The sequence below is a fragment of the Elaeis guineensis genome, chromosome 1 (genome assembly GCF_000442705.2).
Source record: "Elaeis guineensis isolate ETL-2024a chromosome 1, EG11, whole genome shotgun sequence".
Lineage (NCBI taxonomy): Eukaryota > Viridiplantae > Streptophyta > Magnoliopsida > Arecales > Arecaceae > Elaeis > Elaeis guineensis.
In genome coordinates this window covers 157,423,946-157,449,844 of record NC_025993.2, presented here as the reverse complement: position 1 = coordinate 157,449,844, position 25,899 = coordinate 157,423,946, and the positions used below count along the sequence as shown (strand labels likewise).

The window sequence follows — 25,899 nt, the reverse complement described above, 5'->3', positions numbered from 1 at the left end:
AGCTCACTTTTGCTACCAAATCGGGATAAAACTATCATGGTAGAAAACTTCTAAATACACTTATACCACTTATTTTGGTTAAAACTATTATCTACCTCAGCCCAGACAAAAAAAATTACAAAACAATTTTACCGAACAAGGCTTTCAGAAATGCAGGGGTGTTTTGAGTAACATAAAAGCCTCAAAAAAATAAAAAATCAATAAATAGGACCGGACGACTCAAACACAAGCACCTATTGAGTTATGCACTCTACTTCTAACACCATGTTTCACCATACAAGCAATCTAATGTCTACTGATTTCATAATGAAATAATTGTGAGAGGTTAAGTTATCAAATAGACAACAGTACAGACTCAAGAATTTTCTATTTTTTGAAAGAGATAACTCCCTTACCTAGAAACACCGGATATCATTTCTAGCAGTACATGTAGACTCAGTACAACTCTACAGTTACCGCATGGAATGTTTAAATATGAAGGCTTAGCTATTATTCGAAGAAAAGTAAATAACAGAGGTTAGACATGGTCCGCAAGGAACCCACAAAACGACAAAGAACAATAAAGTATGAAAAGCACGGAACGTCGACTAGTGCGGACTGCGAATTCCTCAACTGGCGAAACCCTACCCCTGGAATAAAACAGCCTCTCTAAATCTATCCAATATTTTATCATTGGAGGCCAAATCATTGTGAGACCACCAGGGGAAGCCTAGCAATTCAATTATCCCTGTATCCGAAGGTTGAAGCAAAGTTGGCTTTGTCCTCGTCTCAGAGTTCCAGTGCTCCGTACGACTTGTAACCAACTAGGCAGGCGTCTAACAGAAAAGGACAAACTGTGGCCGATACAAAATAACCATGATCACCAAACACCAGACGAACACGCTACCCCAGGATTCCAAAGGTAAAGTTCGCGTGCTAAGGGACTTAAACAGCAGCGCTTGGAAAACTACTATCTCAAGTTCATACAGGCAGATCTAATCAGGCTACCTTCTAGCTTCAGCCTTTCCGTCCCTTCATGGGGGTCATATTGCCAGGTTTTCGAGGCCACCTATGTATGATGGACACAATGTCTTGTGGATGCAGAATACGCCCCACGTCATTCACATACACATCCTTAATAACGACCACACTAACCTACTGTGTGCCCACTCCTTTCTGCCTGCTTCAAACCACCGACCACAGGGCGGGACCGTTTACTAATGCATGAATAGGTCTGTAATTTGGTTTCAGGCAGCAGAAACAGGAGCAAACACGCATTATATTCGATTTGACCAGACCATTAGGGATGCAAACAGAATTTTCCAATTTGCCACGCTTCTCAGACTTATTAATGGTGTTTTTGGTGCTATTTTCCAACTTAATCGTGCCGCAATTTTGGAAGATCCTATGCATGCAAGCAAAGAATTAGATAAATAGTCCGTTACCCCACAGTATTATCCAGTACAAAAACAAAGCAACTCAAACTATAACAGTGACTTTCAAGCTGAAATGGTAGAGGCATTACAGTCCATACGTACATGAGTTCATCCAACACCATTCTTAAACATAGCCGCTCCAAGTCTTCTTCACGCCTCAGCAGTAATTACCTGAACCAATAAATAATTCAAGTCACTACGGGGAAAAAGAAGTGTGACATCTCACCGAATTGTCAACCCCCCCCAAAAAAAAAGAAGTGATTTTTTTTTTGGGGGTTTTTGGGGGGGGGGGGTGTGGAAAAAGAAATTACCTGAACCAAGAATCTCAGCTGCAATTACCTGAACCAAGAAATAATTTATGTCACTAAGGGGAGAAAAAGAAGTGTGACATCTCACCGAGTTGTCAATACTGAAAAGAAAAGGAATTTTTTTTTTCTTTTTTGGTTTGTGGGGAGAGAACAAGTGACTACTCCAACAACTTATCCTTAGATCCCATCAAGATTTCATTCTCTTTGACGATGACTAGGAGCATGGCTGGCTAAAAACCAACAAAAACTGCCTTTTGTCAGTGCCACCAGCAATTTGTTGCTTTGTGCTCAAGGCACCACAGGACATTGGGTTCAGTATCATCTACTGGCTACTTGCAGCTGCTAAAGTTCCAAACCCAGAACTCACATGTGCAACATTCATCACAGAACCATTGTCTTGGCCAAGGCCATGTACTCTCATAACAAGATTATTCCCTTTTACACCATATCCATCGAAATATTTTGAAGCCAATCAACTCCTGTTCTCAAAGCTTCTGCTATTTTACCAAACTCTTACTTGCCCGAGAAGCCATATCCACTTTCTAACTTTCTTTTTTTTGAAAAGACACTTTCTAACTTTCTTTGCATCAAAAGAGTTGAATTCAATCCAGATTTCCTCTTCTCTAAGCACAATGCTAGAGAAACATTAACAAACAGAAGAAGAAAAAACAAAAGATGTGGCTAATGCAACGAGCCTTTGATTCCAGGGGGAAAAGATCATAACTAACAAGACTTGACCCCACCATTACTAATTTATTAGTACTCAGATATTATTAGCAAACATATAACTATGTACAAATTTTTGGATTTTTGCATGTGGACAAATGCATATTCTTTCGTCCAACCAGTACTAGTCACTGGAGCTAAATGATTTTTGTAACCTATGTACCAATACCATGGTTAAGAATGTGCAAACATGAAATGAGAGAGAAACCTCGATAATAACTTCATAGATGAAGAGCAATTTTTTTTAAAAAAATTGTGTGACCTGTGAACGCAGAAGAAAAGTCATTCTCACATGTAGAGTCCCTCGGGCACCCCTTCCTTCTTCTTAAACATGACCTTTTCCTTGGCCTTCTTGAAATCAGCATGAGTTACCTGAAACGACAAGCAATAAAGAAAACCATCATTACTACGTTCATTGAATCCAAGAAATGAGATGCAGTAAACTATGAAAAAGAAGGCCAACGAGTACATATTTTAAACCCTCTGATTAACAAAACAGTAATGGCCCAAAACTAAAATAGAACCAATAGGATATTTTTAGCCATTATTTGAACTTGGCTCTCAATGAAATGAAAGGTTAGAATCAGTTAAACAATGACTAATGGAGAAAATAGATATTCTAGGTCCCTCCAATCCAAATGATTCCTAATTATTCTAATTGGTCACGAAATGCAAGACACAACATCATGGAAGGACCACCCCTCCAAGCAAAGTGGGTTAGTCAAAACCATGAATAAGTGAACAAACTTGACAAAGTGCTTATTCAAGTGAAATAAAAATGATAGATGTTACAATCAGATGATAGAATGATAGTTCTAGGCCCCAGCTATATAGGAGAAACTTAAGGTTATAAGATTTTTAGAATATTAAGGCATATCAAGAGTTAATATCATAAGTTAGACACTTAAGATGTGAAACAAGATATCAGTAAGACTGCAAAACTGAGAGGGGAAAAAAAAACTAAGAGACTTGACTCAGGTTAAACATATAAAGGATGCAGATGAAAAGTTTTTTGTTGATGAGAAAAAGATGGACAAGTTATTTGATAAGCTATTCAATAAAGATCATGTAGATGATTTAGGATATCTTGCTAGTTCCACTGAGGGAAGAAATGTTAAGGAAACACATAGAATTAAAAGTATCAGAGATAAAGAAGGCTATGATAAAGATGAAAATCGAAAAAGTAGTTGGACCTAATGGAATCCTTATTGAGGTTTAAACAATGTGGAAGTATTTGGTTGACTATTAGTTTAATAAAATTTTAAAGATCATGAACATATCTGATAAATGGATGAAAATCACTTTAGCACTGATTTACGAGAAACCAAGGTGTTTATCAAAATCGTTCTAACCATCGTGATTAAACTCATGAGCCATACTATGAAACTTTGAAGAGGACGAGCATAAATTGAGATGTGATATAAAAGTTTCAGAGAACCAATTTGGTTATATATCAGAAAGGCTGACTATAGAAGTTATTTTTCTCCTTTAGAGATTAATCGAGAAGTATAGAGAAACAAATATCTTCCTACGGTTTTAATTGATCTAACGAAAACAAATCATAGAGTCCCTAGAGATGTCCTATGGTAGGTGTTAGGAAAGAGAAGAGTTTTTATTAGATAAATTAATGTGATTAAGGATACATATGACAGAGCAGCTACTAGTATGAAAACTAATGATAGCAATACTGGCGAGTTTTCATCTTTCAAACACAATAGGTTTACACCAAGAATTTGCTCTAAGTCCCAACCTTTTTGTGCTAGTTATGGATGAGCTTAAAGGCATATTTAAGATGATATTTCTTGGTGCATGCCTTTTGCGGATGATATAGTCTCAATGATGAAACAAAGATGGATTAATTGTAAGTTGGAGTTATGGAGTGCACTAAAATCTAAGGAGTTTATATATGGAATGCAATTTTAATAAAATTAAAAATAAAGATGAAGATGGAATGAAAGTTGAGGATCATTAAGTTACAGGGATTGCTATCCATATGATTAAAGAAAAATGGATGAAATAGAGAAGTGAAACTAGGATATTATGTGATCATAGGATACCTACCAAGTTGAAGGGAATGTTTTACAGGATAGCTAGCTATGCTTCATGGTACAGAATGTTGGATGGTTAGAACATAGGTGCAAGATAAGCATGACTCAAATGAGAATATTAAGATAGATATGTGGTAATACAAGAAAAAATAGAATAAAAAATGATGTTACTCTTAAAAAGATAGGGATAGCACCAATTTAGGACAAAACGAGAGAAGCATGATTTAGATGATTTGAACATATACAACACAGGCCAAGGATGCACCGGTACAAAAGAGCAATTTAATACATGTAGAAGGAATGAAAAGGGATAGAGGTGAACCAAAAATCATATGGGATGAAGTAGCAAGGAAAGATTTGATATCTAGACAGTATGACATAGAGGCGAGTGGAATGGAGCAAAAAGTTCATGTAGCCGACCCTAACTAGTTTGGGATTAAGGCTTAGTTGCATTGAGTCTAAGATTATTTGGACATTTCTCTAAGGGTACTGAGTCCACATATCCATCAAGATATATGAGAAGATAATCCACACCCAATGAACTGTAAAGATTAGTTTAAATGTATCATTTGAACCTAAAAAGGTGGCTCAAAATTTAATAATCTACAGCTGATGTGCTATCATGTTTTATACCTAAATAATTCTAGTACTTATGAAAGTTAGAAAACATTATATATATGTCAATGCAAATGAAATCCAAGGAGTAAGGACAAAGTCAGTGAGAGACTTGTCACCCTTTAAGTTGATTTCCCAGAACACAACCATTCCATGCAGCTAAATAAATTAGCGTGCGGCCTTTGTTAGATGAAATATTTCTTGCTCCCATATCTGGTTCCACTATCCTAACTTAATTGGAACAATAAAAGCTGAAGAGATGATTCTTCAATAAAATTGTTAAAGTACCATATGAAGTTTTCCTAAATAAAGTATCATTTTCTACCAATCTAGTTCCGTTAGCCTAATTTGTTTGTGGACAATGAGCAAAAAGATGTATCAAATAAAGTTGTTAAAAATACTCAATTTATAAATTTGATTTCAAGTTATTTGATCTATACCGCAATAAGAAAATATATCATTATAACCAAGGTTTTAAATCCTATGGGATGGGGCCATTCTATTTTTCCTACACGCCGCCATCCTGCTTCGTCTCAACACTTAGGACAAAGGATGTTTAAGATGTGCCAATCGGAATAGTACCCCGACCCATAAAAAAGGCATCCATGCAACACACATTCTCATATTCATTAACCTTATCAGGCAGTCAATCCCCCCTAATCCAGCCTTCCATCAAAAAGCATTGCACCAATTTGTGCAGAATATTTATGAGAAAGGCAATGCCCTATAGTACCAATCAATTAACCAAGTGTGAAAAACTGGAAACTAACTACAAAAATTTAATCACCCTTGAATCTGATGGGAAATATAGAAGTCAACCTGATGGACCCATTTCCGAAGTCAACATGATGGACCCATTTCCGAAGCTAACTCAAACAAAGAACACGATCTCATAATTGAGGACTCAATTTGCCAAAAACAAGTAGCACACTCTGCAGTTTCCCTGCTAAATGCATCACTAATTTATATGCAATACTGATGAAATTTGCAATTGGCTAAATTCCCAACAAACAAATCAACAAAGAGCCAGACTTTTAGACACCAACTTTTAATGACCACTGAAACTGATGGAAGTATTAAAAAAAAAAAAAATCAAACACCCATCATATTTATTGATATTGTTATTAAAAAAAATCAAAGTACCGTCTCATACTCCCAGATTAGTTCACCACAAATAAATATTGTAGTCTCCAGCAAGATCTATCACCAATTAATGCATATTTTTGATGAAAATTGAATGGCTAAATTCTCTACAAATTAAACAAATCTAAAGAACTGGACAAGGAAGAAATGGCTTTTTCCTTAATGAAAAAGAACAAATTCCAGCAAGATCTGCCAATTCATCTTTTAATGGTTCTATTATGGTCCAAATATATCCATCATTTGAAAGAACAAATATTAACTAATCATTCTACCAATGCACACAGGCAATGCCCTCCATCAAAATGAATAGCTTCAATAACCTGTCCCTTCATCACAATGAATAATGTCATCAGTCCATTCAAACATAGAAGTCTTTCAGGTTCTCAGCTGTTCTCACTGCTCTTGGACACTTTTCTCAAAATAATGCCCCATAAATGTCCTAGAAAGTGCAAAAAATGTTCCATGACAGCCATGATCGAAGTTTTGTTGCAGCAAATCATTCAAATTTAGTGTATTTTGTACTACAGGTGATGTGTACAAGTTGGATCTGTAATAATTCCTCCAATAAAAAGTATAACAATAAAAAGAACCTATTAAAGAAAAAGCACATCCATTCCCCTTGGTCTCCACCTGTACCCCCATCCCCTCCAACCACCCGTATTAACACCTCTCCCCCTTCTCTCTCTTCCCCACATCACCTCTTGTCTTCTCTGCAGTTTGCTGAGGCCCAAAACCTGCTTTCAACCAAGGATCTATCCAGAAATTCTTGATTGACAGATCCAGCCAAGATTGCTCATGCATGCATCGGAGGACTACAGATCATTGGAGTTGCTAGTAGGTTTAGGTTTTATCTTTATTATATTGCTTTGTTTCAGTGATTTGGGAAGATTGGCTCATTGAATAAAGGACTGAGATTAAAAGATCTCAAGCCTTATTTGAGGGTTTATCAAATCGTAATGTTGCAGTACGATGCAAGGTACTGTACGTACTACAGTACATGATTAGTATCTGATAACTTCTAGGGGTAGTTTGGACATTCTACTTTGGGGTTAGGGTTTTGTTATTGTTATAACTAATGGTTTCAAGTCTATGTAATGCAGTCTTGGCATTGCTAAACAGATTTTATTGGAGTGAAAATGTTGACTGCAGCCCTTCCTTTTTCCATCTTTTTCTCTTCTCATTCCTTCTCTTAATCTATTCTATTTTTCTTTATTGGATGATGCACCAGTAGCAATAAGATCCTATTCTTCATGCAGCTTGTAATCTTCCACAAGCCTACAACCCACATTTTCCACATCCCATCTTCTGCACATGCTCCAAAACCATCATTGCCCACCTCCTTTGACATGGATTGATTGAGAGAAGCTAGTATGAGAGATTCCGCCAGTATCATGGTCATCTGATATTTAGAGGCATGTGGTAGTGCAGGTTACAACAAGCAAAAGAAACAAAATTGAGGACCATGAGGTCACCACTCTTCTCCGAGTTAATATCGCAGTGCATAACTTTCAGTTTCAGTATTTCAGTAGTAGTAAACTTTTGATGAGAGGCATTATTTATTATTGTATTGAAGTTCATAGGGGTCTAATTGTAGTTATTTGTTGATGCCATGCCCAGTTGTCGCATGGGATGGCTTGCTGCATCCTTCAATTCACAAGAATTGAAAGTGGCTTTCCGCTTAAAGGTGGCTTTCCGCTTAAAGATGGATCAGCGGGTTCTGAATACACCATCCCTAATTTGAATGTGCCCAAGATAGGGCTTGCCATATCCTGTCAAATTATGCTAGGTTTAGGTTTGATATTTGGATTTTAATTTGGGCCTGAAACATCCTCAAATAATCTGGGTTGGGCTATTACACTCAACTCCTAGCATTGAAGTTGGGTGGCACTGCCCTCAAGTAACTCAAGCTAGGCCACACTTGGGGTGAACGAATCCAAGGCAGGCCTCTTCCTAGCTCTAAACAAATGAAGCTCTTTTTTACTTCCAAATTAACCATCCCGTACTTATGAAGGACTTCCTCCACCAACAGATTGAACTTTTCTAGCTGCCATAACAAACTCTCAAAATTATTAGGCTAAATTTCTTTAATATCAACCACCAAGTTGAGGATATAGTTTTGAGTGGTCCATTAATGAGCTAGAATAAGGTGGATCTCATAAGATATTACCATTATTGAGGAGAATTTGCTCTGTTAGAGTCCACAACAAAAACTGATATGACTTCTCCAAATATCATAAACTCTTAATACTACAGCTCATATTAATAGTCACATCAATGATTTCTAACAATTAATATTTCCTTGCTTCATTATACAACATCTTACTGAACATGTAGATTGTGATCGTGACATCTTTGTATTAGTGTATGTTTCAGAGTTTGTATTTGTGCTTGTGTGTGTCAGTCTATGCCGTATTATGTGATAATTTAAGCAGTCACAACCCAGGAACATTGTTTTCAAAAAAAAAATTAAAATATATATATATATATATATATATATATAAAATCACCATTGACGATAGAAATCTTACCTTCATTCTGCGCTCTCTTAAAGCAAGCAAGCCAGCTTCAGTACAGATTGCCTTGATATCAGCTCCAGAAAACTCATCCTTTGTCATAACAAATTCTTCCAGATTGACATCATCTGCCAACGTCATTCTGGACGTATGTATCTACATAAAGCAAACACAGTCTGAAATGAAAAGAAAATCACAACAGCGAAAGTAGAGCAGGCTTGCAGAAGCAACTGATAGATATTTAACATTGTGACACAAGTCTATGTTACAGAATGTGGAAGGATCTATATGGGAGTAAATAAATATGATTTAATATGATCACTTAGCATAAATCCCTAATATATCAGACCAAATATGAACTTTACCTGAAAAATGCGTCGCCTTGTTTTAATATCAGGCAGAGGGAATTCAATCTTCCTATCAATTCGCCCAGGCCGAAGTAAGGCCGGATCAAGACTTTCAATTCGGTTTGTTGCAAGAATAACCTTGACATCTCCTCTTGAGTCAAAACCATCTAACTGGTTCAGCAATTCTAACATAGTTCTTTGTATTTCACGCTCTCCTCCTGAATGAGCATCATATCTACAGAAATACCAGGAATGATCGCTCAATAGCATAATAGATATAATTGTACAAGCATCTCTAACAGTAATTTCATTACATACCTCTTAGTACCAACTGCATCAATTTCATCAATGAAGACTATTGAAGGAGAAAGTTCATCTGCCACTCTAAAGAGTTCTCTTACGAGTTTTGGACCATCACCCAAGTATTTCTGAATCAACTCACTTCCAACAACACGCAAGAAAGTAGCTGATGTTGAATTAGCAACAGCCTGAAAAAATCATGCTCGAAATGTAATTTATGACACATATACTAGTAAGTGAAGAAAGCAGAAGAAAAATAACTTTAACAGTTTGTAAACATTCAATCTGCACAGCCATACACAATTCTGCAGATTTTTTGAAAGAGGTCATTATAGTTCAAGTACCAAAAAGGCTTTCATCAAATGTAACTTTGTCAAATCAAATTAACTTTAGTCAAAGCATTTGACAGCCCCACAGCACTCCTAATAAATGATCATGTGTACCTTTGTAAGCATTTAATTAGCAAAGGCATAGCAAAAGATAATTTTGCAATTTCTTCAAAAATTCAAGTGCAACCCAAAAGGTAGTTTACACAAGGCTCCCGGTATTAGGGGTGTGGGGATGGTTAGATGTACGCAGCCTTAACCCTATGCACAACAAGGCAGTTTTTGTGTTTCAAACTTGCGACCTCCATGTCACAATAGAGCAACCTTACCATCTCCAAGGCTCACCATCAAGTACCACAATATTAGTCAAGACCATTTGTCAGTCCTGCATATCCCTAATAATAAATGATCTTGTGCTTCAAGAGAGATAAATGTGCAAAGCCTTCTAGCCAATATCTCAGATTTCAGTGAACACCGTATACATACAAACGTGTGCAGCAGAAGAAAAGGGGGGGGGGGGGGGGTGAATCTACACAATCAAGGCAATTAAATGGGCCACCTAATTTAAGAATTATGAAAAAGACAATGCACATGAAACCCTGACCTTGGCAAGTAAAGTTTTCCCTGTTCCTGGCTCCCCATATAGTATAACTCCCTTGGGAGGCTTGATTCCAATGTCCTCATACAGCTCAGGATGGGTTAGAGGAAGTTCAACCGCTTCCTTGATTTCTTGAATTTGGGAATCTAAACCACCAATATCAGCATAAGACTCCAAAGGGGCCTTTTCAACTTTCATCACAGAAACCATAGGATCAACTTCATCTTGCAGAAGCCCAACAACAGAGAGAACCTGTAAAAAGCTTATACAAAAATGAGTAAAAACTGTAATAAATCAATAAAGTAAATGCCTTAAAAAAAAACTCCATAATATTTTAGCAGTTCATAAATAATAAGCAATACAAGAAAATCAAACATTCAAAGGATCAAATACCACACAAAAAGAAATAAATGGATGGCATGTGTTTCCTCGATTACTTCTGACATCAGATGCCAAAGCAAGACAAATCATAGGGTCATTAGAATCTGATGATCTTCTAAAAACATAAACTATGCATCAGAAGTCATGGGGATGTTGGATAGCTGGGTAAGCTACAAAAAAGGATTACCAATGTGACAACCAAGTAGCACAGATAATTCACCTACAAGGATGCATGGGAAAGGTGTTTAACTGTAATTGGACTCTTCAACCTCATCTAAAAAAGATATGATCCCATCATCTTACAACATGTAGGAAATCCGGATCTTTAAAGCAGTGATTCTCCAAAGCATGTGACCACGTTGGATGTGATGCCATCATCTTATTAGGTGTAGGCATTCCAAATCTTTAAAAGCAGTGATTCTCCAAAATATGTTACCACCATGATTTCCCCCTCATTTTTCTCCTATCACTCCCTAGTTAGCATCTCTACATTCATGCCCAACCCCCACCTAGACATTTTCAAATGTACATACGTATGTACGTGCATACACACATACACATATACTGCTACTTGAGCAGTACTTACATGTCAAAGAAGTTTCTGAGAGGGAAGGGAAGTTTGACTGAAGATGGATGCACCGCACTACCACCCAAATGATTAATGATTTGCTCATAAATCAACGATTAGATTCTCCAAAATTCTATCTTTATCTAAACTCACAAAAAAAAAAAAAACCCTCAATGTCTAGGTTTAACTTAAAAAGGGCAGCCCAGTGCACAAAAAGGCTCTTGCCATTGCAAGATCTGAGGGATAGACATACACAATCATACCCCCATGTGCAGAGAGATTGTCTCCATATTTTGAACCCATGACCTCCATTTCATAATGGAGCAATCTGACCATTATGCCATCACTCGCCCTCTCCAAGCTTGACGTTATTTAGAATGGATATTTCTAAATGTCACACTATTTGTCTTGTTGCTCAATTGTTGTTGTGTGTGGAACTTGCTGAACACTCTTATTGTCATTCCATGCTTGTTTTTCAATGATATGGGATGAACATCTAAAAGCTGTATCATTGGCAGCACTAAAATTTCAGCAAAAAAAAAAAAAAAAAACGCATGTAAGATATCCAAGGCAAAGATTTGGCTCAAAACTTCATGCGATGGCTGGGAATAGGACCTTATGATGACATTAGATTTTATGGCATGCAACCTTTTTTTATGTAGACCAAATGAATGAATTGAAAGACACATTGACAATTTTCTGTTTTGAAATGCCAAGTATATGTACGGATTGCGGTTAATATGATGCCAAGACTTATTTGGGAGGGTAAAAAACTTAGATCAAATAACATTATTCTGAGTAAAATGCCTTTAAAAAGAAATAGACTAATCTTCCTTTGCATCTTCATGTCCACCAAAATTCATGGAAGAAATTAGAAGAAACCTGAACTTCAATGAGAATCCTCTTACAAGGAGGTCATCAAAGAATTGCAACATGCAACTGTAGATAAGAGTTTACACAAGAAAATTAAGAAATGATTAAAAAGACATCTCCAAAATCTGTCAACTTGATTTTGGCACATTCTCATGGACACTACATTGACAAAGTCTTTTTAGAGTCTGTCTACTATAAATCTAACTCCTTGTGTCTGTGTATAATGACAAATTTATCAAGATCAACATCCAAAAAAATCCCACTGCTACCTTAATGTTCTCTCTTCTATCCAAATACCAACAAAGAAACTCCTACTGAAGTTGCCACTCAAACTACTCAACCATCCAAGAAATAGTTGAAGAAAACCGATGATTAACATTAACTAATTCAGCAAAGCACATCATTGTACCATTAATATACAGCACAAAATAGTAAGTGGACATACCACCACATTTTGGAACCAATAGAAATCCTTGTCCATAAATTTTAGGCTCTGTTTGATTGCTTAGAAAGTAAAATAAAAGAAAAAAAACTTACACTAGATATGAAACTTCTTTTCCATTGTTTGGTACTTTAAAGAAGTTTCAGGGTGAGTCTCCAGTAACCCCCCCCCCCAAAAAAAAAAAGGTTGACAACTTCAAATATTATCAGCAAGTGGTTCAAGAAAACTTAACTATATCTTAACTGCTTTCTCTACAATTTTCTCAGTTCAACATCGTGTAAGAAAACTGGCATTTTTTTTAGTTCAACAAAAGACAACCCCTAGTTTTCTTTTCTTTTTTCCCCTCCTTTTCCTCGGATCTACTTTTCTTTTTTTTCATTCTTTCGCACAACTAAACAAGACCTTAAAGCATGTTGTTTAAACATTAATATTTTAAAACATTTCCTTAAGTGACGTTGAATGAAAAAATTGACATCTTCAAACTTCTTCCCCAGGAAACAACAAAAGAATTCCTAAGGTTATCAAATGTTATACAACTATCCATTCCATGTCAGATCTTAAGATGTTGGATGATTATTGAGAAGACAAATTTCAATAAATGCAAAATGGGAAGGCAAATCAATTTGAAGCAGAAGCCAAGAAAACCATTGGCAAAGTAACCAAAGAAATAAAAGTTCACATGAATTACAATCATCTCTAGCATGAATGAAATCACATATGAGGTTGGGTTGAATTCTGAAACTACATTAATATTTATATCTTCAAATCATACACATTTCATGTTTTCTAAAGCGAATATGTATACATTCATTTATCAAGACAGGTAACTTAGAGCTCTCAATTTAGAGTGGGATCAGACTATGAAGATAAAATGCCAAGATGAGAAGATAAGCAGTAATTTTTATTCATCAAGAGAACATTCATATAAATGACATGACGAACTAACCATGTTAACTATCATAATGTGAATATGACCACAACATAAGTATGCAAGTAATTCAAATAGGAATAACGCACAGTAGAAGGAAATAAAAACATAGAATTGGAAGAATATAGGTTATGATGTAGCCAACACAAGGGTGGGGAGATCAACAATTCTTCCAAAAAGTTAGCCTATTTTCTGCTGGTAGCTTATATAGGTTCCAAGTTCTAATCCTATAGACCTTTGATATGAAAATGTCTCCAGAATGACCTCTTCAATAAACAGAAGTGTATTAACTGACATAATGAATGTGTTTGGGTTTTCTACTTTGGCTTTTCAGGCATGCCTCGAGGACAAAAATAGTTCTCTATACCCTCTTACATTCTACCTGTATCTAGAGTGATTTGCACCCTATGTGGTTAATAAGGTGCTTTCATCTACAGGCACCAACATTTAGAAGCCTAATGTCGCATTTGCAATTGGTCCGCAAATTAAGGTTAATCTACCTAGAGTCTTGTTCCATGGCTAATTTGATGGCAAGAGGTTTAGATGATAATGTCAATGATGACCTATTCAGGGAAAAACATAAAGCAAAACCATAACTTGGCCTAGAAAGTACACCAATTTTCAACATCAAATCTTTGTCCTTCCAAATCCAGTGATGAAGAACCATAATATTTAAACACAACTAAAGAAACAAAGATACAAGGAAAATCAAAAACATGTCAACCTAACTATATCCTCTGCAAGAGTGGCAGAAATTAGTATTCCTCATATCGAGCTATCTCATCTCTTCACAAAGATGAAACCAGATGCATCTCGAGGACCCAAAGCACCCTAGATCCCAAATAAACCGAGCCCATTACCTATACCGCTTGCATATCAGTCAGATAAAAAAATAGAAAAAACTCATCGATCCACCATTTTCCTCCCAAAACATAGATAAATCCGAAACCCTAGATCAGCAATTAAACACTTCAGCCACGCTAAATCGAAATATAATTTAAATCGATCAACAAAAATTGTTCTTCCTTAATTCACAAACCCTAGAATTCACAAAACCTAGATCGACGATCAGATAATAAACAGATCGCGATCGAAAATTTCACACCTTATTGTGCATGAGTATCGCGCATCCCGGCTCCAGCTGGTCCTTGTCGACAAAGGAGAGGATGCTGACGTAGTACTCGGGCCCGACCGAGGAAGAGACGATGGCGTGGTTCTCGTCGATAAGCTCCTCGAGGTTGCCCACGCTCATAGGGGATCCACGGAGGTCATCGACCTTAGAGCGGTCCTCTTCGTTCTTATCCTCGTGGGGGCGTAGGCGCTCCTGGTTGGTGACAAACTCCTCCTCCATGAGGAGGTAATCCTTGATTCGCTCGAGCTTGAGAAGGCGGAGGCGGCACTTGGTGAGCGGTGTGACGGTGGGGAGGCGGGCGGCGGCCTCGGGGCCCTTCTGCTTGCGCTGCTTCCGGCCAACGCGGGACGGCGGCGCCGCCGGCTCGAACTTCTTATCCTTCTTGTCGCCGTCGTGCTTCCGGTCGCCCGGGAGGCCTTGCTTGTTCATCCCGCCGGGCGTGCCCTGCCCCATGACTGCCGCTGATCTAGGGTTTCTTCTTCTTCTGAGGTCGGGAGGAGAAGAAGCGAATGGGTTTACTCGCTCCGCCTTTTTGTTTCAGGGTGAAGAAAGGAATAAAAGTAAGCGAGATTAAAATAGAAGTAAAAAAGGAGCGATCGCCGATCGGTAGCCTTAAATCACCGACACCGGCGTAAAAAGGGTTCAAGTTTGGACTCGGGTTCGGATCGGATCCAAAAAAACCAAATCCGAACCAGGATGCACGATATCTGATATTAAGCGGACAGGACTCGATACTTAATTGTTCTAATAACATATTATCATTTAGTTGTTGGCATCTCATCTGAACATACCTGCTTTCTTTTCTCATAAGAAAGAAAAACGCTCTCTTATTTCCACGTAAAATGATTGTTAATGAGTCACCATCCATCTCTTCTTCCAATAATTGTCATTCATGATGGATGATTGGATAAATTCTACATTATATATGGGCTCCTATATATCCCGAGAACCTATTTAATCACAACTATCATTTCATCACCGGTGATTATGAATGAAAAATTTAGCCCCAACTATCCACATCCAGAGTAGAGAATATCTTAATTTTTAATCAGCTGAAATCATTATACTGCAAAGAAAATAATTATTATCCAGTACCAATGCTGATTTTTATATAATAATTCCCAATTGTTTCTGAGCCAAAGCTCATGGGATTTGATATTGTCTTAAATTTTATGATTTTTATATAGACCTAGAAGGATGATATATACTTGTAATGAGTAAACAAAACTGATGGCTAGAACATGACCAGCTATATATTGGCTATTGGCTCAGAAGTGGCCAAACAATCCTATCCAATCTCTCTCCTTTTCTGTTCCTTCTTCTTTTTCTCTCCTCTCGTTCTCTCTTTTCTCTTTATCTTTCACTCGGTCAACCCGCTTCGCACCCAAAAAGAACACCACGACATCATGTATTGTTCAAGTCCTGCTTAGGACTCGTGTGCGGTAGCAAGAGAAGCCACTGCCTCAACGGCAACCGTAATTGCAGATTCGTGACTTGAGAGGCTTTGCTGGCCCGTTATAGCTGGTCCAACACATGAGAAAGGCCATACTGTGGGCTTTCGCCCAAATCTAGCCCAATATGTAGTTGTCAAATGAATGATACCCTTGCAAGGCTCAGCTCAGAAGTGGCCATACGTGCCTTTTGCATGCATCCGAGCATATCACATGCAATTCAACGCATATGGGAGCTAAAGCTTGCCAACTTGGATGATAGTTACAGGATCATTACTATATTTCATTGACTTTATAGATTATGTGCCAAAAAATTGACAAAAATATGCGTGTATTGGTATAAAATTATAATAGTCGATATCATGCTTAAAACATTTATTTCTATTTAAATAAAATGGTAGCAAGAAAGATTGAAAGCATTCTCATTCAATGGGGTTTACATATAGATTTTTCGCACAATGAATGATTGATCTTATTTTGCGACGGTGATTGTTGGATCGCATCTCACATGGATATATTTGCCAAATCACTCTGAACTTCCATCCATCTATCTGCACAAACGCCAAGGTGGTCATTGCATGATTTAATGGAAGATTCATAGAGAGGAAGGAGAATCTTTCTTTGGCACAAAATATGCAATCCGGAATGGACTATTATGGCAGGTGTGAGAAAGAGCTATCTATGTTTCTGTGGAAGTATATAATAATTAATCAAGATATTAGAGGTATTATCATCAGCAAAAGCATGTATCTTATCTTATCATTCACTTGCCAAAAATGAAATCTACATGTATCTGCGGCTGATCCACTTAAAGAATATTTTATGAAGCAGAGGAAAAGCAACCATGTGTTGCTACTGGATAGTAATACATGTGCAATATCTCTTTAGAGACAATATCACCAAGCAAGGGATATTAGCAAAATTCATTTATTCAATTGGTATTTTACAAGGATAGTTTGTTGACCAAGTTCCTTTCGTTATGTTATGCAAAAATCTTGGGTGACTGGAGAGCATTTTAGGACATTCAGACAAACCTGACAGCCTCAAGTACAGCCCAAGTTCCTTTCATCATGTCATACAAAATACTTTTGTGACTTGAGAGCATTTTAGGACTTTCACACAAACCTGACAGGCCCAAGTACAATCCAAGTTTGCTCACTTACACCTAGCCCCTGGACTGTCCACGCTAGGTTGGGCTTGCCTTCATACAGTTCAAGCCCATCTCGTTTGCATCGTCAACTGCATGTGCACTTATTCTGCAATCTTCGGCGCAAAAAGAAAGTGTCGATGCAATTCTTCAAGAACAGTATATTCTAACCCTGGTTACCAGCAAATTTTTCAATATGTAAGGAATGCTGAAGTGCAGGGTCCAGTAATAGCAACAGATGAATGAATAATAGTTAACTCAAGATGCGTCACAAAGCTGATTAACTTCATCTCATCATCTAGATCTCCAACGAATTTGATGTCACTGCCCTCCTGAAAATTGTTAGACTGTAAGACTATAAGGCCCATCTGAAATGAGTCTGCTGAACTGGATCCTTTCCCTCTGTCTCTGGACATATAAAACCTATAGAGCCATGTGGTTCCTCTCATTTAGATTTCATGGTGATATTTAAATAAAAAAAACTTGTGCAAAGGCTCAGAGCCATTCTCCCTTTTCCTTGGTCATATTAAAAGCCTAGATGACTCACCATCTGCATCTGATTTATGTCAAAAAAATCATCTGACATGTTCAAGGAATTGAAAGTATGGTCACCAACAAAATATCTCGTATGACCCTATTGTAAGCCAGATTGCTTAGTCTTACTGAACGCTTCCATGACTAATGAACCATCTTGTGTGATTTGGATAAGAAATGTACACTATATGGCCAATGTATGGAATTTTTGTTAGTCAACTTGTTGCCTCACTGCCATATTGCTTCAGCCCTCAGGATAGCATAAGCACCGCATTCTTTTTGAAGAAAGCATAAGCACCGAATTTGACATTCAAAAGATTGTCTTCTGTAAATAAAAGCATACCAAACGTTGTCTCTGCTTGTGGCCATACGGTTGCGAGGTGTCCCTCACAGTACCCAAAAAGTAAACTTCCACATCCTTTGTACATCCAATTAGCAAGCTTTAGTGGTTCGATAAAGCAGGAGAAAATACATAGCCAATGTATGCTTGTTATCATTTTAACAAGCTGTCTCTTAGTCAACTAATAAAGTGTGTCCTGCTCCTGAACTACTCTGGTCAGTGCTAATGGAGAAAATAAACCATATATCAAGAAGATCAACAACACCACTAGCAAAACCTTTGCTTAACAAATTATGGTTCTTGAAGGGACTAAGTCAACCACATTTTATCCAAATGGTGGACCAAGTTATTAGATTTATCAAGGCATTTCCCAAGGCGTAAACCCTCAGGAAGCATGGATAGATATTGTTTTAGGTATCTCTACTCCAATGCCCTCAAGTGCAGAGGGAGGTCAGGGTAGCAACTTTCTTCTTCTCCTTGGAAGATACTGTGATCCCTATTCCCCAAATCCCAGTTTGATTGGTATTACCATATTAATGTCCCTCTCAGTTTTTTTCTTTGCTTCATGACAGTAATCATTCTTCTTCCATCTCTCTCCTTTAAGGGATTTGCTAATGTTGTTCCACATGCAGCCTATTTTTATATCTAAATTCTGACATTTTCCAAATTAAGAACGTAAGTTTTCATCTGGATCAAACGTGGTCTGGGCCTTTTTTTAAATGAAAATAGAAAAATAGCTGAGACATTGGTTAGATTGTCTCAGGATCAGCATATACCTTTCCTATGGGGGGGATGACAACAGCAAATTTTGGATGCTTGTTTCACGGCTGTCCTGTTCAAAAATTAAGAACTTCATGATTGATTAGTCTGACATTACATTGATGAGTATTGATAAGTTTGACATAAATTGCTGAACACAGCAGAAATATTTAATACTTCAAGTTTACTTCAGAGTACGTACTCTGACTGCAAATATTTTTGGTGGAATGGTTCTGCTTACAATGGACCAAGCATATATTTAGATATTGATTTATGGACATCGATAATTGGTTACCAACCCTCACAATGGAAAAGGTCATCTCTTTACCTCAAGAACATGTTGGTCAGACAAATATAAAAATGTAAAGATAGGAAGTCTAGGCCCTAGCTAACGGAGGCTTTGTTCTTTTGTGAAATGTATGGTTTGTCCACTACGATTCCTTTAATCCTGCACCTAATTTGATGTGCTAGTTAGATACTAATTAAATAGCACATGAAATAAGAAAAAAGCACATATATTATTTAAGGGAAGGAAGGTTCTATAGGGGCTGTGCATTTCTCAAAACAAAGAAGCGTGTTGGACTGGAAAACCATTGTTTTATGAGGGAGCTTTTTTCAAATCATTGATGTTATAGAGAAGGTAAACGGCAAGAATGATTAAACAAACCCACGTTACCAATAGTTAGAATAATTGATCGGATAAGGCTTGTTTATTTTTCGCTCTTTCCTTACTTTAATATGGATTAATGGTGCCAACATGAGTCAATTTTTGGCAAATGGCATTGTGCAAAGGATTAGCATTTACTACTTCCATTTTTAAGTATCAAAGACGAAGTTCAGTACACAAGGATTTACAGCATAGTTAGATAATAACAGGAGAAGCATGACTTACAAGTTTGCCGATGGTACCAGTTCATCAAAATCTCAACATAAGGCATCATGACTAAAGGAATTTAGTCACTCTTTAAAGTCAGCAGCCGTCCATAAGGTCAAATTATTATAAATGTGTGTGTGTGTGTGTATATATATATATATATATATATATGCGACCATATGAGTGGTATGGTTTTAATATATTAGTGATAATCTTAATTACTGATTTTCATTTCTCAATACAGCATATGATGACCAAGTAAAATAGCCTCCCCGTCAAAAGGACCAAGTTAAATGGCCGCTACATTTTCTTTCTTCCCTTTCAGATAATCTCTAGAATTGCCCGTCTCTTGCATCCAAAAAAAATGATATGTATGTAAGTGTTTAAGTATGTATATATAGAGAGAGCGAGCTGCTAGAATTGTGAGCGAGGCTGAGGTTGCTATATCAGTATTTGTTGCTTCAATTCAATTTTTTCTGTTATATATTTCATAATTTTGAACAAAAAGCTGATAAAAACATCTTGAGCTCATATAATCTTTTGTTTTTTTTGATATAACTTAAATTGTGTACTCTGCATTGGTAGGAGAAAGATGTGTCTGTGTTATCATATACTGATACAGCGACGCCACACCAAAGAGAGATTCTGGTCTCTTAATTTCTTCCACAAGTTTTGTATGTCTCCCAGCAGCCATCGCCAATCCAAGCTACAAGTCAGCTTCGGTCGGAAGACATGTGATGACTAGCCAACACATGAATGTAAGTAGCTATAGTTTTTCCAATAAATTTTGAGCAGCATTACAGGGTTATGAATTTTACTAGACAAGAATACTACAGTTTAGATAAGCAAGTTTTTCCTTTAAAAAGCATGAGAAAAAGAAAAAAAGCGTAGAGAGAGTCTTGCTAATAATATTAACCAAGTGCAGACAAGTATATCCCTATTATTTTGACTATTGCTGTAACCCCAATGCTGTTGTTTGGAGGAGCATGTCGCCCTTAATATTCTGTTCTTTGCTCTGTTCTTGAATACTTTTTCCCTTTATACATACCCATCTGAATAAAAGCTGAGTAGTTCACTGCTTTCTTTTTCCATAAAAAGAAGAAGAAGAAGAAGACATGGCAGATAATGATATGAAAAAAAATTGGTGGTTAAGGCCTACACTCGTAATTTTGCAGGCAAACTGAATTTGAGAGAAGAGAGCTCATACTTTTTGACAGTCGCAAGCCTCAACGCTGTCTGGGTTTTTTTGTTTTTGGCATCATCAGTTACCAACCCAACAACTTCGTTGAGAAATTCTACAAGGTCAAGCGGCTGACACCAGCGCTCCCTTTTCCACTTCTTGCTGCATCGTACTTTCCTGACGCTCTACCTGCCCATGGACTTCTCACCATGCACTTGAAACGACCTCGGCCCTACTGGTTTTTCTTTGAATTTATCTGTAAATAAAACATGGTAGACCTGGATTCGACCAGAACCTGATCCGATATGGGCACTGTCTCTTTTAAAATTTTAGAGTGGAGATGAATGGAAGTCTTGATGAGTTATGGATTGTAGACTTTGAGGATTTGGATGCAGGTGGCCAAATCTTTGATTGAGTCATGATTGGGCATGGTGAAATCAGGCGTAATCCAAATCTGCTGGTCAGGACTTAACATCACTCAGAACAATTTGTTCCGGCCCATGAAATTAAAATTATAATTCCGCTTGAACCTTTTCAAACACAAATAAAAGAAGTGTCCAAGTAATAGTTTACTCTAAAGAGGTACCAGTTGTTTGGTTACATTTTATCCCGAGTCCATAGCTTTCTCACATATGTATATGAGAATGAGCATGGAGAAGCTAACCAAATAGCTAATTGGGAATAAACTTATCTTCTGCTATGCATAATGTGAAAACTTGAGCCAGGCACGCGTCCCGGACTCTAAAGCCTTCATGTAGTGTCTTCTAAAATTTGCCATTGTAAAAGTTTGGATCCTTTTTAAATTTTATTAAGTTCCCCACGGTGACTGGTTTATTTTCATAATATTGTGATTGCCACCTCTTAAAGTTGAGAGGACTATATTTATTACCTTTTTTTAAAGAAAAACAAAATAGTGTTAATTGAATTGATAAATGAAGTGATGAAGTGAGATAAATGAAAAGAAAACATAGATATTATCTCTTAATCGATGGTATTATTTCCATCCATCGATGGTATTACAAGTGCTGATGGAATGCTCTCTCTCTGTTTTTTTTTTTTCCCCCCTCAAAAAAAAAAAAAAAGCTAAATGCTCTCTTGTTTTGAATAAACATGCATGCGATACTCAATCCTAAAATAGAAAAACCCAGTTAGGTTCATCTAAGCCTGCAACCCCATTAAAGCCACCACTTCCCCTCCATAAAACACTTGCGCTCATTTCCGCCGGCTCTCCATATTTTATGAGGAGAAGATTGGGCCGTGATATATCTCTCAGAGATTCCACCAGCAAGACGAGGACAAGGAGAAGAAGCTAAGGTCCCACCCTCCTCCCTTTTCTTGCCTAGTTGAAATCAAGTCCCTTTTACTTTCCGTAATTGATTCTATATATATGATGTTTTACCTTTTGGTTTGGAGGCGTCTCCGTGCTTTTCCTCATCTACTGGTTGCACCGGTGCCGAACCTTTCTTTACGTTGAGGCTAGAACCTACAAGTCAATGTTTTAGTTTAGCTTTTCCATCCATCCAAAAATATCCTGAAAATGCGTTGAACAACAGTTTTGTCCTATCTCGACCATTGTATCAAATCATATCAATCCCTTTCTCTCTCCGCCCTCCCATTTCCCTTGGTCATGGCTCTACCTATAAAGCTTGGACAGATCTTCTCACTTCTTTCCACCTTTGACCTAATTTTCTACGTTGGCTTTTGGCACTCATAGAGACAGACAGAGAGACAGAGAGATGGGTAGGGCTCCCTGCTGTGACAAGGCTAATGTGAAGAAGGGTCCATGGTCTCCTGATGAAGATGCAACGCTCAAGGCTTACATTGAGGAGCATGGAACTGGTGGCAATTGGATTGCTCTTCCTCATAAGATTGGTTAGTCCTCAGCCCATCATCACTAGCTTCTCCTCCGGCATATGCAGGACAATTAAGGCCCAACTATTTACACCATCCAAAATAATTAACTAGAGAAAGAGGTCTCTTGTTTATTAGTTCAATATATTCCTATAATCAGGGGGAAATTTTGAGTAAAATCAAGTCTATTTATGGTCATGGTTAATCCAAATTCTCATCCCTCAATGAGAATTGCAGGTCTAAACAGGTGCGGGAAAAGCTGCAGACTGAGATGGCTCAACTATCTAAGGCCTGACATCAAACATGGTGGTTTCTCAGAAGAAGAAGACCACATCATCTGCAGCCTCTACATAAGCATTGGGAGCAGGTACTCTTTCTCTCTCTCTCTCTAAATATACTAGCCATAAGCTAACTACTAATGCGCTCAAATGTATCAGGTGGTCTATAATAGCAGCCCAATTGCCAGGGAGAACAGATAATGACATCAAGAACTACTGGCATACCAAACTGAAGAAGAAGCTGCTCGGAAGGCGGAGAGATCGACCTCACTCCTGCCACCTCTCCTCCACCGATTCAAAAGAACCGCCCAATGACATGGATCACAACAAGGATTTGCAGTCCCTCAGCACGTCGGCCCTCGAAAGGTTGCAGCTCCACCTGCAACTCCAAGGCCTCCACCACCCGTTTGCCTTCTACAATAACCCTTTGCTATGGCCTAATCTCCTTCCTCCGGGGGAGAGGACCTTACAAAGCCAATACAGCGTTGTCTCCAATGAAACCGTGGTCAAGCCACCCTGTTCGACTATGTCTCCAATGGAACCCGTTCTGCTCGATTCCATGAATGGAGACATTATCGAAAATTTTGATGGTGCTACATTAAATGGTCATTCTTCGATTATGAGCACCACAGTTTTCAACAGTGAGCAGTCCAATTCAAAACTCAACGCGGTGGAGGCCGAGCTCCATGAGTTGCTTTATGGTGGGAAGGAGGACCGCCGGGCCAATGAGTTAGACTGTCTCAAGGAAACGGATAGTGAAGCAGAGAGTATGAATTGGTGGTCTAATGATCTTGATGATGGGAAATCACAAATGAGCTCTTTGGGCTCTTCTTACAATCTCCATGATGACTTGATGGTTCAACAACATGTATTGCCTTATGAGCTATAGGTACTATTGAGGTCCAGATTTCTGACTCGGTAATCAGTACTAATTATCTCTAAATAGATGGAGGTAATGATGTAAATGGGTGAATAATACTGTATTATTTTTCTCACTGTGTACTTCATCACCCTTCTTTTATGGGCATTTCTTAATCTATGTTTTTCTGGAAGAATGTTTTTTCTATGTTGACCATCAGTTATTCAATACGCATAGTTTCAGCCTCGGAGGTGCCCATCTGCCTTCCTCCTCCTTACTGTTTTATGGCATGATTCCTTGCTAGGTTGAACCAGGGTAATGGCTATAAAGAATTTTGTTGCTTTTTGTTTGGTTTTTCAGAACCATTTCATGTAATTCTATTAACTGATGACGTTGTATAGGCAGAATACTTTTTTCTAGTTTTGTTCTAATAGAGTGTAATTGGGTTGACTAATGTGGATTGAGAATGGTTGTTGCTCCCTTCATCCACACGCCATCCACCTGGCAATCTTAGCCCAACCAGCATCTTTACCAGAATGTACGCTATTGTGGAGGCATGTTGGAAGGCCTGCTGTCCCAATTGCAACATTTTGTTGAGAATGATAATATTCTATGCAAATATCATAAAGTTAGAAGCGTTTTACTCCTCAAAAGTTCATGTCTCTTGGTTGACAGCATGAAAATTTACGAACATTAAGCATGCTATAGTCTACAGACATGTCCATTCGGGCCGGCATGGGAGTCCAGGCTTACGGATACTAGGAAACACAACCAAATTACTATAGGGGTTCATGACCAGAATTGGAATTGAAAACAATTGGAATAGGAATAAGAATTGAGCTGGTCATATCCTCCAATGCTTTGATTTGTGATCAGAATCAAAACTAAAATGAGATTTGAATCTCAAAAGAGAATAGGAATTGAGTTTTGGAAGATTGAAGCATTCGCATTCTCCTTCCGATCAGAATGAAAATAGAATTTTTTTCAATTCGATTGGAATAAGAATCACTCATTCCCATTCTCATTCTAGAGTCTAATTCATTCTCACCAAATATGCCCTAGATTCAATGGACTATTTTGTTTATAGTCCACCGAGTTTGCTTAAGGCCATCTTGTCAATTTACTGATGCCTTACATGGAGGTGGAAACTCAAGCAAGGAAGATGCCAAACTATAAAACTTGGACTAGCTTTAGATTGAACCAATGGGAGTGTCTTCCGCACCGAGCTTGGTTTAACACTCAAAGTCCAGCCCACGCCAAGTTGGTGAAGCTACAGTAACAGCATCAGGGCTGAGCGAACAAATCCAAAACTTTCAACATGCACAATCCGAAACACTTGGTGTGGAGGCCGTTGGTCCAGCCACGGGTCACCAACCTTATCCACAAAGTCTTTGAAGTTTGAACTTGATGGCAGGACCAATAAATGAGAAGGTTAAAAAATATTTGCAAAACTGATATATCGTATCCTCGAATAAGAAAAAGAGGATCACAAAAGATTCTTCCAAATCTGTGGAATTTAACGGCCGGTCTATTAGTGGACCAGACATTATTCGTTAAGCCATGTCGACCAATTTTAAAACTTCTAGACCACAGGTAAGTTTATGTTGTTCAGATTCAGGGCTACTGCATTCAGGAACATATATTGGGATCCAGTATCTTCAGGTGCTCCTAATTGGAACTCACAAGTCAAGAGTTTATTACAGAGGACGGAACTTGTGTTCTTCTGGCCCTCCTATCAATAGTCTTTTGGTCCATTGGCTTCTGAATGCTGTTGCCAGCTGCAGTTTGTGGATCAATGGGGTTTTTCTTGGCATGTTATTTATCAGCAGCTCTTTCTTGTCTGTCTTCAATGCTTCTAGCTATCCACTTTTCTTTTCAATCCTGTTGGGCGATTTTTCTTTTCCTAGTCTCTTCCGGCGATCACAACGTGGGTCCCCCTTAATTGAACAGATTTTTCACAGAT

General features: G+C 37.8%; 2 protein-coding genes across 5 annotated transcripts; one reads left to right on the top strand and one right to left on the bottom strand.

The window, feature by feature from the left end:
* Positions 1-1,387: 1,387 nt before the first annotated feature.
* LOC105039252 (26S proteasome regulatory subunit 4 homolog A) lies at positions 1,388-15,234 on the bottom strand. 4 transcript variants are annotated; one of them, XR_002164001.3, is made up of 8 exons: positions 14,637-15,233; positions 10,346-10,591; positions 9,434-9,603; positions 9,134-9,350; positions 8,784-8,924; positions 2,712-2,821; positions 1,727-1,754; positions 1,388-1,586 (listed from the first exon to the last, which is right to left on the bottom strand). XR_002164001.3 is itself a non-coding variant. In XM_010915334.4 (8 exons), the coding sequence occupies exons 1-7, from the start codon at positions 15,114-15,116 to the stop codon at positions 1,751-1,753; spliced, it is 1,338 nt and encodes a 445-aa protein (XP_010913636.1). In that variant the 5' UTR covers positions 15,117-15,233; the 3' UTR covers positions 1,388-1,586; positions 1,727-1,750. The 4 variants fall into 4 exon arrangements, 3 of the variants coding, with proteins under 3 accessions (XP_010913636.1, XP_073101369.1, XP_019703974.1); XM_010915334.4 differs by having other exon boundaries at positions 2,742-2,821; XM_073245268.1 differs by lacking the exon at positions 1,727-1,754 and having other exon boundaries at positions 2,742-2,821; positions 14,637-15,234.
* A 7,181-nt stretch (positions 15,235-22,415) lies between these two features.
* Positions 22,416-24,149, top strand: LOC105039251 (transcription factor MYB36). The gene is made up of 3 exons (XM_010915331.4): positions 22,416-22,820; positions 23,037-23,166; positions 23,237-24,149. Exons 1-3 carry the CDS (start codon positions 22,685-22,687, stop codon positions 23,964-23,966), a joined length of 996 nt encoding a protein of 331 aa, XP_010913633.1. The 5' UTR covers positions 22,416-22,684; the 3' UTR covers positions 23,967-24,149.
* The last annotated feature ends 1,750 nt before the right edge of the window (positions 24,150-25,899 follow it).

Excerpts from the sequence above, each read along its gene's own strand:
- LOC105039252 (XM_073245268.1), bottom strand. The coding sequence starts at position 15,116 with ATGGGGCAGGGCACGCCCGGCGGGATGAACAAGCAAGGCCTCCCGGGC. Across the intron at positions 9,351-9,433 it reads GATGCAGTTGGTACTAAGAG|ATATGATGCTCATTCAGGAG; the intron begins GTATGTAATGAA and ends GTATTTCTGTAG. Across the intron at positions 2,822-8,783 it reads TAAGAGAGCGCAGAATGAAG|GTAACTCATGCTGATTTCAA; the intron begins GTAAGATTTCTA and ends TTGTCGTTTCAG.
- LOC105039251 (XM_010915331.4), top strand. The coding sequence starts at position 22,685 with ATGGGTAGGGCTCCCTGCTGTGACAAGGCTAATGTGAAGAAGGGTCCA. Across the intron at positions 22,821-23,036 it reads TGCTCTTCCTCATAAGATTG|GTCTAAACAGGTGCGGGAAA; the intron begins GTTAGTCCTCAG and ends TGAGAATTGCAG. Across the intron at positions 23,167-23,236 it reads TACATAAGCATTGGGAGCAG|GTGGTCTATAATAGCAGCCC; the intron begins GTACTCTTTCTC and ends CAAATGTATCAG.